The sequence below is a fragment of the Amia ocellicauda genome, chromosome 23 (assembly GCF_036373705.1).
Source record: "Amia ocellicauda isolate fAmiCal2 chromosome 23, fAmiCal2.hap1, whole genome shotgun sequence".
Taxonomy (NCBI): domain Eukaryota; kingdom Metazoa; phylum Chordata; class Actinopteri; order Amiiformes; family Amiidae; genus Amia; species Amia ocellicauda.
Genome location: NC_089872.1, coordinates 15,618,147 through 15,630,154, shown reverse-complemented (window position 1 = coordinate 15,630,154; position 12,008 = coordinate 15,618,147). Strand labels below are relative to the sequence as shown.

At 36.2% G+C, this 12,008-nt stretch overlaps 1 protein-coding gene across 1 annotated transcript in view; it reads right to left on the bottom strand.

Annotated features, from left to right (window-relative positions):
* The window catches only part of eys (eyes shut homolog), a 215,284-nt gene that overhangs the window by 182,018 nt on the left and 21,258 nt on the right, over nucleotides 1-12,008 (bottom strand). The window contains exons 6-9 of the mRNA XM_066696777.1: nucleotides 8,994-9,098; nucleotides 3,605-3,744; nucleotides 2,189-2,352; nucleotides 1,096-1,349 (exon numbers count right to left, since the gene is read on the bottom strand). Of these exons, the coding sequence (XP_066552874.1) occupies nucleotides 1,096-1,349; nucleotides 2,189-2,352; nucleotides 3,605-3,744; nucleotides 8,994-9,098 (663 nt within the window). The remainder of the gene's footprint in view (nucleotides 1-1,095; nucleotides 1,350-2,188; nucleotides 2,353-3,604; nucleotides 3,745-8,993; nucleotides 9,099-12,008) is intronic.

Here is a 12,008-nt window from a genome sequence, read left to right as displayed (position 1 = left end):
GAATACTGCAAGCTTTCAACAAAATGCTCTTTTATTCCTTTAAAGGTTTCTGTATTGGCTGATGGACCCAAAGTGATTTATTTAAACTGGATACCACATTAGTACGAATTGCAAGAACAGAGGTTATGCATTATACGTTATATTATATTACTCAATTTTTGTATAACTAAGATGAAAACTGGATACTAGTTTCAAATTGCAAGTACAGAAGTTAAGCATTATTAATTTAGGTATATTACTGCACTTTTTAATAACTAAGCTTGTATTAACTTCTCTCCATTAGCTGCTTGGCTATTTAAGATGGGAAGATGATAAACAAAAAACACACAATGATATGCATGCACACACATATTGCCTACAGAAGCATGTTGCTGCCACCTAAAATTTGAACAAAAGCACAGTCCTCTATAACAGTCCTCTAGTTGCAATTGTGTAACTATTGTGTAATGCCTCTGTTAACTGTAAGAGATCTTGATGGACAATGTTTAAGCAAACAAACAAATAGGACAGACAAGATCTTGATGTGAAGATGTAAAGGGAAACAGCTGAAAATAATATTGTTTATAAATATCACGGCAGGGACTCCACTTTGAGCATAATCGTATGAAATTGGACGTGTTACTGTTTTTGAAAGGAATACGCGTCCCAGTTAATTTTGTCAGAGCACTTCCTGTGTTGATGGGAATTTATGGTGCTGTTTCTTACCATCAGGACAACGCACCCCCACAAACTGGGGAAATCAATGGTTGCATGACAATAACATACTTAATGTTCCTTAGCCAACACACTGCTCTGATCTCAAACCAATTAAATCACTGTAGGATGTTAGTATCCTGACTAAGGGCAGACATGGATGGTGTACAAATCTGTGTACAAACTACTACTGGCAATATATGACAAACCACAGGCAATCTCATCTGATACAAAATTCAGTAATTTAAAATAAAATTAAGTGATGAAATTCAATGCAAAATGCATTTTTGTCCCCTTTTGTGGAGAAAAGGTCCTTGGCACATCATAACTTTTAATAAGCACCTCTCAGAAAATGTATCAAATGAGCACAAACACATACAGAGCACAAATGTCATGACATACCTTCAAAACCAACCGCACAGTGACATACGAAATCGCCAATTAAGTCCACACAGGTGGCCCCGTTTTTACATGGCAAACTGTCGCACTCATTCGTCTCTATTTCACAGTATCGCCCTTCATATCCCAGCATGCAACGGCAGGTGTAATTGTAGCGCAGGTCCAGACAAGTGCTGTGGTTTGAGCAGAGGTTGCTGACGCAGTGATCGATATCAAATTCACAGGATGTTCCAGTAAAGCCAAGAGGACAAATACACCTAATAAAACGGTTACATAAACAAAAATGAGATGATTATTTTCCACAAGGCAATTCAGCCGAGACAGACTCCATTTTAGTTGTATGGGTTCAGCTCTTAATGGACTTATAGAGAGGCCCTCGTAAAACCCATCTCTGTGGAAGTGGATGTGGATATGACAGAGCAGTATTATGGTTCTCACTAGTCAGTTGGCAACCATTTTCAATATCCCCCAGCTTTCACAACCGGTATAAATCCAAAAGCAGCTCTTTCCTCCTTAATGCCAAACATCATAAAACCAGGAGAGGTGCAAGAGAAATCAGTCAGTGAGTAATATTTGGACATTTATCTTATTCAGAGTGGAACACTTTTTTTAAGCCACACAGTCTTCAAAATTATACATTTTTAGAACATTTCAAAGTCTATTTGAAAGGCCCTTTTGAGAATAAAGGCTCTATAAATATAACTGGAAAAAAGTTTATATATCATCTGCTACCTGTATGACTCAGAAGACTTATTTGATTTACTTCAACTGCAGATGTACTTTTACAGAATCTGCTGTGCACAAATGGTGTAGAACGATTATAGTTATTGTTGTAGCAATTCTAAGGTGTCTAAATGGAAACTCCATACATTTATTGTTTATATATATATATATATATATATATATATATATATATATATATATGGGGGTAACGGAGCAGTACATCAACTTGTAACAGGAAAGAACATTTCTCCATTTAACTCTCTGGCACATTCTCAACTCTATATCTTTTCTGGGATTCCAAGATGCTAAAAAAGAGGTATGAGTTATCCTTTTGGTTTTAGAATTGATAAAACCTAGTACACAAGACACGCACCTGTAGCCATTGATGCCATCTTCACAGGTAGCTCCATTTTGACACCAGTGATGTTCACATTCATTTATGTTTTCCAGGCAGTTGGGTCCAGTCCATCCAGGTGCGCAGACACAATCGTAGCTGTCAACATCGCTGAGGAAACAACGGCCCCCATTTGCACATGGCTGTGGAAACAAATATGAAAGCATTCAACCCAATAAAGCATAATGTTCAATATGTGTTTAATAAAAAAATATGAAAATAAAACTCACTCCATATATATTCAAAACTGCTTATCATATAGTTCCTTTGTAGAATTTGTATGATTTAAATATATTTCACTCATAAGTAGAGTTGTGCATGCATCTTCATTTGGTTTGGCTAAAATCTTTCCAACATCAGCACTAAAAGTGGACACTGATACAATGCTGTTCCTTTTGCTCCAGATAGACCAGGCTGCATCTGTGAGTTCTGGCAGTGCTCTTCACTGGGAGCACAAATCTTATCACTTGGCAACATTTATTCATTATTTGAACAGTGAATTGCACTTTTGTAGGTCTGTTTTCCAAATATCCAATGGCCATTTTTATATTTACACAGAGGCAATCCTTATGCCAGATCAAATAAAATAACTTATTTAAAACAAGTTCTTATTGAACATTTTGATTCTAATGAATGCTTCTATGCATTAACAACTTGTTTTGTATATCTATAAATAAATAAACTGCAATAGAACTGCAAGAGAAGAAGTTAATATAAACCACACTAATTATAGCATCTTTCTCCTGAATAAGTAGTATGGCTTGCAGAAGCAAAAGCAAGATACTGAATATATAAGAAAATTCCTCATATTAATACCATTAGAACAGTTGAATTGTTTCATTTGTGCAAGGTTTGGATTTTGTTTCAAATATTTTACAGATTACAATAGTAGTGAGCATTTAATGTTATTATGTTGTTGTTGGTAAATATAAGGACAAGTATTCCTTTTATTACCAAACTAATGTAATAAATGTAATGCTCTTTTTTTTTATCCACTGGGATGATTAAAGCTATTAAACATTTGCAGCCTAATATAGCTCTCTCCAAAGGCACACAGCAAAATGGATTTTTCCTTAGTGCTTTGAAATTTTATGACAGTTTAAGGCATGAACCACATTGCAAATGCTTCAGTGAAGCATTTATCAGCTCAGGGTAAACACTGCCAGGGGACCTGCACCGTAATGCAGATAGAGGAAATCAGAACGTCTTAAACCAGATGTTTTCAAGGTGGTATCACAGTTGGAATAACTTGCAAATTTAGTTATTTACATATACCAGCAATGTTATATACTAGCACCAAGCTGCTACTTACATGTTTATAATGATAAGTTTGGAGGCAAGTTTTTAATTTTACATATCGATTCACTATCGTTCTGAATGCTTGTTGTGGCCTACCATCGTGTGCTCAGGGCATGGCAACCGACACGTGTACTGCAGTCCAATTGGCAGGTCCAGACACAGGGAACCAGGGGGGCAGCTGGTGTTCAGTAATCCACAAACATTTATATCCACTTCACAGTTAGCTCCGGAAAATCCTGCAGGAAATGAATGGTTTTAAATGTAAAGGGAAATGGGAAGTTGTCCTTTTAATGCATTTAATTTAACTTTTCTCCCTGTTATATATATTATACCATAGCATTAAATTATATATATATATATATATATATATATATATATATAGTACTGTGCAAAAGGTTTAGGCAGGTGTGAAAAAATGTTGTAAAGTAAGAATGCTTTCAAAAATATTTTAATAGATTATATTTATCAATAACAAAATGCAAAGAGTGAACAGAAGAAAAATCTACATCAAATCAATATTTGTATGACCACCCTTTGCCTTCAAAACAGCATCACTTCTTCTACATACACTTGCACACAGTTTTTGAAGAAATCGACAGGTAGGTCGGCGCAAACATCTTGGAGAACTAACAGCAGATCTTCTGTGGACTTAAGGCTGATTTATACTTATGCATTTTCTATGGTGCACCTATGAATGTATTGATGTAAATTAACACATACTGTTACAGAAACTACACGCACACACACACAAATACAAATAGCATCCTGTATGTGCAGATTTATATTGTCTTGCTATAGTTGGCTAGAGACTTAACACTATAACATACATACACACACACATCTCTGCATATGTGAATTTCTCTTGCATATCTGTTCTTTAAATATTTTAATTAAATACATATATGGCGTTTCAGCTGTTAAACTTCTCACAATTAATGAGCAATAAATAAGTTATTCTCCAACCGCTGGATCAATGCCTTGATCAGTCACCTGTTTGATCATGGTGATAATTGTTCATTGCATCCACGCAAAGCAAAGTACGTTTTACCCCTGCTCTGTGTTGCTACGCAGAGATGCATGCGCATACCTAAACAGAAGTATAAATTGTCCTTTAAGGATTCTCAGTTGCTTCTCTCTCTTCATGTAATCCCAGACAGACTCAATGATGTTGAGATCAGGGCTCTGTAGGGGCCACACCATCACTTCCAGGACTCCTTGTTCTTCTTTACGCTGAAGATAGTTCTTAGTGACTTTGCTGTATGTTTGGGGTCGTTGTCATGAAGCAGAATAAATTTGGGGCCAATCAGATGCCTTCCTGATGGTATTGCATGATGGATAAGTATCTGCCTGTACTTCTCAGCATTGAGGAGACAATTCATTCTGACCAAATGCCAAACTCCATTTGTAGAAATGCAGCCCCAAACTTGCAAAGAACCTCCACCATGCTTCAATGTTGCCTGCAGACGCGCATTTGTGTACCGCTCTCCAGCCCTTCGGTGAACAAACTGCCTTCTGCTACAGCCAAATATTTAAAATTTTGACGCATCAGTCCAGAGCACCTGCTGCCATTTTTCTGCACCTCAGTTCCTGTGTTTTCGTGCATAGTTGAGTCGCTTGGCCTTGTTGCCACGTCGGAGGTATGGCTTTTTGGCGACAAGTCTTCCATGAAGGCCACTTCTGACCAGACTTCTCCAGACAGCAGATGGGTGTACCAGGGTCCCACTGTTTTCTGCCAATTCTGAGCTGATGGCACTGCTGGACATCTTCCGATTGAGAAGGGAAGTAAGCATGATGTGTCTTTCATCTGCTGAGGTAAGTCTCCTTGGCCGACAACTGTGTCTACGGTCCTCAACGTTGCCCGTTTCTTTGTGCTTCTTCAAAAGAGCTTGGACAGCACATTTGGAAACCCCTGTCTGCCTTGAAATGTCTGCCTGGGAGAGACCTTGCTGATGCAGTAGAACTACCTTGTGTCTTGTTGCTGTGCTCAGTCTTGCCATGGTGTATGACTTTTGACAGTAAACTGTCTTCAGCAGCCTCACCTTGTTAGCTGAGTTTGGCTGTTCCTTACCCAGTTTTATTCCTCCTACACAGCGGTTTCTGTTTCAGTTAATGATTGTGTTTCAACCTACATATTGAATTGATGATCATTAGCACCTGTTTGGTATAATTGTTTAATCAGACACCTGACTATATGCCTACAAAATCCCTGTCTTTGTACAAGTGTACATAGAAGAATTGATGCTGTTTTGAAGGCAAAGGGTGGTAACACCAAATATGGATTTGATTTAGATATTTCTTCTGTTCATTCACTTTGCATTTTGTTAATTGATAAATATAATCTATTAACATGTCTATTTTTTAAAGCATTCTTACTTTACAGCATTTCTTCACACCTGCCTAAAACACTTGCACAGTACTACATATATATATATATATATATATATATATATATATATATATATATATATATATATATATATATATATATACACTCACCTAAAGGATTATTAGGAACACCATACTAATACTGTGTTTGACCCCCTTTCGCCTTCAGAACTGCCTTAATTCTACGTGGCATTGATTCAACAAGGTGCTGAAAGCATTCTTTAGAAATGTTGGCCCATATTGATAGGACAGCATCTTGCAGTTGATGGAGATTTGTGGGATGCACATCCAGGGCACGAAGCTCCCGTTCCACCACATCCCAATGATGCTCTATTGGGTTGAGATCTGGTGACTGTGGGGGCCAGTTTAGTACAGTGAACTCATTGTCATGTTCAAGAAACCAATTTGAAATGATTCGACCTTTGTGACATGGTGCATTATCCTGCTGGAAGTAGCCATCAGAGGATGGGTACATGGTGGTCATAAAGGGATGGACATGGTCAGAAACAATGCTCAGGTAGGCCGTGGCATTTAAACGATGCCCGATTGGCACTAAGGGGCCTAAAGTGTGCCAAGAAAACATCCCCCACACCATTACACCACCACCACCAGCCTGCACAGTGGTAACAAGGCATGATGGATCCATGTTCTCATTCTGTTTACGCCAAATTCTGACTCCACCATCTGAATGTCTCAACAGAAATCGAGACTCATCAGACCAGGCAACATTTTTCCAGTCTTCAACTGTCCAATTTTGGTGAGCTTGTGCAAATTGTAGCCTCTTTTTCCTATTTGTAGTGGAGATGAGTGGTACCCGGTGGGGTCTTCTGCTGTTGTAGCCCATCCGCCTCAAGGTTGTATGTGTTGTGGCTTCACAAATGCTTTGCTGCATACCTCGGTTGTAACGAGTTGTTATTTCAGTCAAAGTTGCTCTTCTATCAGCTTGAATCAGTCGGCCCATTCTCCTCTGACCTCTAGCATCAACAAGGCATTTTGGCCCACAGGACTGCCGCATACTGGATGTTTTTCCCTTTTCACACCATTCTTTGTAAACCCTAGAAATGGTTGTGCGTGAAAATCCCAGTAACTGAGCAGATTGTGAAATACTCAGACCGGCCCGTCTGGCACCAACAACCATGCCACGCTCAAAATTGCTTAAATCACCTTTCTTTCCCATTCAGACATTCAGTTTGGAGTTCAGGAGATTGTCTTGACCAGGACCACACCCCTAAATGCATTGAAGCAACTGCCATGTGATTGGTTGGTTAGATAATTGCATTAATGAGAAATTGAACAGGTGTTCCTAATAATCCTTTAGGTGAGTGTATATATATATATATATATATATATAAAAGGAAAGACAAAAAAATCTCACTGTATAACATAAAAAGTAGTTTCTACATAATTTCATTTCTATGAGTGTGGACTGAAACTTTTAATATTAAATGTTCAACATAGAAAAAAAGTAAGTGTCTGGTGTCTGATGGCCAGTAATATCATCAATGGACTTCTTCTTGTGGAAAATATTTGAAGACCGTTTTCAATATGAAAAATAGATGAGAATAAAGAATTAAGTATTGAATTCTGAATGTCTCAATTCTAGATTCAACCTGAGAGATTCCCTTTACTCTGAAAGAGAAGTATTCAGAAAGCTGATACCATATAGTACACACCCAAAGGAGGTGGAAATCATTTGAATGGATAGAAATAGATGATATCTCAATTAAGTCATCCTACACATCAAGAAGTTAAAATCTACAAACCACATCACCTTTTCAAATTGAACACCGATTAAACTGTTGCAATGCATACCTCCTGCAAACTTGACATATACAATGTATTGTGCAATTCATTAAAAACAATCACAAACATCTAACTTAATATGAATAAATACACATCTGGTTAAATGTTATTTCTACATTTAAAAATAACAAACACAATGTATATATAGTTTCTTATAAATGATTTAAAATATTTGCAACTTAAATTGTATGTAGTGCCGTTGTGGTCTTAAAAACCTGCACACGCAATGTGCAGCAGAATATGCTTCACTGATGTGCTGACTAATAAATGTTAATGAACCATGACTTATTTTGCACTGAAGTAATTTTGAAGCTTGTAATGACACTGCTTAGCTGGCGTCTTGTTATGGCAAGCTGGATCTAAACTGCAAGACTTCATATATAAATGGGAATCTAAGTAGGTTTAATTGACCAATGTTAAAATAAACACCACAGTTTGAATGATATTGCTTCAGTAGAAAAATGTAATGTTGATATACTATTATATTTGTCAGATGGCTTCCACATCGATTGAAAGACCATCTTCATGTAGAAATAAATAAATTATACAAACACAAATCTTTGGTTAATTCTGTAGAAAAGCAACCCTAACCTTAGATAAATTACTCCAGTTAATACTCTGAAATACTGCCGTAAGACCATCAGTATAACATATTAAAATGTTGCTTGGGGATTGTCTGATTTAGTTTTTCATTCAATTGTTATTGTAATATTTGTATTTTTAAGCACAAAACCTTGAGATACTTCACCGCCTCCATAAAAATACTGTTATGCCTTTATATCAATTGTACAGACCATAACACAACAGGCTGCGGTACACTGAGAAACAGCTCTGCGTGTTGTTCAGAGCTGCTGGGTGGTTCGCCATCTCTGAGGTCAGGTGGAAGAACGGTTTCTGGCTTTCGTGCTCTTTCATATTGGGCACGGGGAAAAACTGGCTCAAGTTCACATTCCCTTGTGCCTTAGCGGTCCCACATTCACTGGGCAGAAAGAGGCAGCTGGCAAAACAGAGTAGTCAAAGAATTGCCAATAATCTTCAATCCTCCTGGGGTTTGGTTTGCATCAGTGAATATAAATCCAGACTGAGCAAAGAGAGGAGAATTAACAATCGCATAACCAATATAATTCACATGAACACAATCTTCATAACCGGCCATTGAAAAGCTCATACAGTGTTGACACAAACCACATTAGCGGTGGGCATTGGGAATAGATTACACAGATTGGGGCCTGTCAATCACAAAGCTATATTTTGGGTTGTGTGGCAAGATGGAACAATACAAACGAGAAATGCTTACCTGGGGGGCACACACATGTGTAGCGTCCAACAAAGTCACTGCAAGTTCCTTCATGTCTACATGGATTGGAGTTGCATTCGTTTATTTCTGTTTCACAGTGCTCTCCTGGAATAAAGATCCAAACATTAGAAAGTCATCCAAAGTGGGCTAGCCTCAAAACATCAGTTTTTATACATCATTGTAATACACCATCCATTTTATACTTATTTTAAATATGCTGAAACTCAACCCTAGCCATCTGCACACGTTGAAACTAGGCCCACACAAATGTACATGTATATTAGTTAACTCTGGAGACAAGTACCTTGAATGGAAGTCTCAATTGTACTGGGGACTCGAACCTTAACCCTATAGTAGACCACAATTTAACATGGAAGATGGAAATTATACTAAAATAAACGAATCAAATGGAAAGTGCTGTGTAATTGTACTTAAGTTGATATTCGTATTTCAAGAAATGTAATTGTCACATTGAGACATGCACTTATTTAATGCATTTATTTTTTGCCATCATATTTGAAGAATTAATTGAACATTGATTAAATTTTTTTTTAAAAAAATCTTATAGTTCTTGATTAGATAGCCTAAAGTCCTGGGCCTAATTTGTGAAACCACTTTTTTAAAAGGAGCTGACCCAGAAGAATAGGAATAGAGTGCATTAATTTATCCCAGCCAGCAACTAATTTCTCACTGAACTGAATCAATTAATTTACTCTGGTTGGCTTATTATTTAATTTATTCCCATAATCTTTGCTTAAAAAAAAAAAAAAAAAATATATATATATATATATATATATATAACATTAGCAAATGTTAATTGGCTGTAATACTGGCCTCATTTTGTTTACATTGCCTCCCCCCACCTCATTAAATGTTTCAAACAAGTGATTTTTCTGGTTTCTGTTAATGAGACTGAACAATGTCTGACACAATAAGCCGGACAGTCAGCTGCTAATGCTGAAAAAAAAGAAAGCGGTGAATTGTCAGACATTTCTACACAAACATTTAACTGCCATAGTTGATTTGCCATACAGCTCAGACCTTACAAATACTTTCATTACTCAGGAACAGACTTTTGGTCATCATGTTTAAGAAAAATAAATGTATATTAGAATATACTGTAAATACTTTCTGTGGTTTACACGTGACACTTAAATATAATTACACGTCATTTCATCATTATTTAATTTATTTTTTTCTTGCTAAAGCGTTCTCACATCCAGTGCAAAAGCAGTTCATCTGAAGGACCCCCATGTTTAATCATTATTATATTGGCAATATTTCTACCTATTCTTCTTCCTTACTGTCTACAATCTCTCACTTTCAATATTTTAATTTACAACGCATCGATTTGAAAGAGTCACAATATGATAATTATTTTAGGAAACAATAATTGTTATATAATAAATAGTCCTCTATATAGCACTATTGTATATTTATCAATTGCATAATATATTATATCTATCAGGATGTGCTGGATGAAGGCCTCCTCAAGATGTTTCCACCTGCTTCAATCTACGGATTCTCTTTTCCGTCATGCCTGCAACCTTTATTATTTAAATCTAATCTATCGATCTATATACATCATATTTCGTCCAGCTCATTTCAGTTTGGGTTGAACAAGTCTAAACTGCTGTACATCTACTTTGATAAAGTGTCAGCGATGCTATCTGTTCTCTATTTTCTGTACAACATTTTTGTCAAAACTGCTGTCGTAGAACGCAGGGATTTAGAATCCAGCTAGCTACTATTGTTAAACAAAGAACATTGAATATTTAGTATTTCTCTATTGTATTTAATCCAACATAATTATGTTCATATAAAAAATACATTATATTAAAATAGTATGTTAAAAAATGAATCAAAGTTATTGAATGTGTCACACTGAGTTTCAGACACCTACACTGAGACTGCAGTGAGAACAAATTCATTATATTCTCAATCTTAAGAGCCTTATTTGCCATAAATCATGAAAATATTATCTAAACCAAACAGGACTAAAGGGTTAAGTTGGTGTTAGTCTACTATTTAATACTTATATCCTGATCTTCATTAAGTAAAAAAATTCACAGTACATTAAATTTTGTACAAAGCCGTTTTTGCAAGACATGCACCTGCGCATTCCATGTTTTACAGTTTAATAGAAACTCAAATCATTGGTTTACACTTCTACATTTTAATCCTGATAGTGGTGTATACAACACTTTAAAATATGGAAGGGATAATAATAATAATACAAATAAAACATAGATTTTTGGCTTTACTAAATGATGCAGAAATGAAAAACTAAAACTTTCAATTCCTCTCTCTAATGTCTCAAACTATCAAAGTGTAATGTGTTTGTATACGAGCACTGCAGCATTTTAAAATAACAGTAATGCATAGCATATTTTAAAATGTTACAGAATCAGCTCACTTCCACTTTCTCTAGTTCAGATGATGTTTGGCTGTGTCTGGATTTCATTTCATGGAGATTTTCTCTAACTTGCCGTCTTCTTGCAAAGTGCATTTAGTTAATCCATTTCCTTTTGCTTAAGCTGATTTTACAAACCGTTCTATTCATCTCAGTCCCGTTTCAGGAAAAGAGGTATAAAAAAATAAAAAATAAAAAATAAAATAAGAAAAGTTACTGTATGGTCTGGCTTCCACTGCCTGCATGGGCATACCTACATATGGATGAAATGCTTTTCATGTCAGTATTTAATGTTAAAAACAGGGGGGTAGATATATTTTATATGTGTGTATGTGTGTGTATAATCATTCTTAATGCATTCAAAAGCACTGGCCTCTCTATACAAGTTTAGGTATGCCTACTTTGCAAAAACATATCCAGCAGTTTTCTATAATAAATTATTTCTGCTCAGTATGCAGCATCTCCTGTCCACCAAATATGGTCTTGAAATGCAGACACGAGAAATCACTGAGGGCACATTTCAAAACCAAAGCCAACAAAAAACATCAAGGTGCTAAAGGTTTCTTTTACAGTTTGCTCTTTATAAAGGATGATGTCAATAA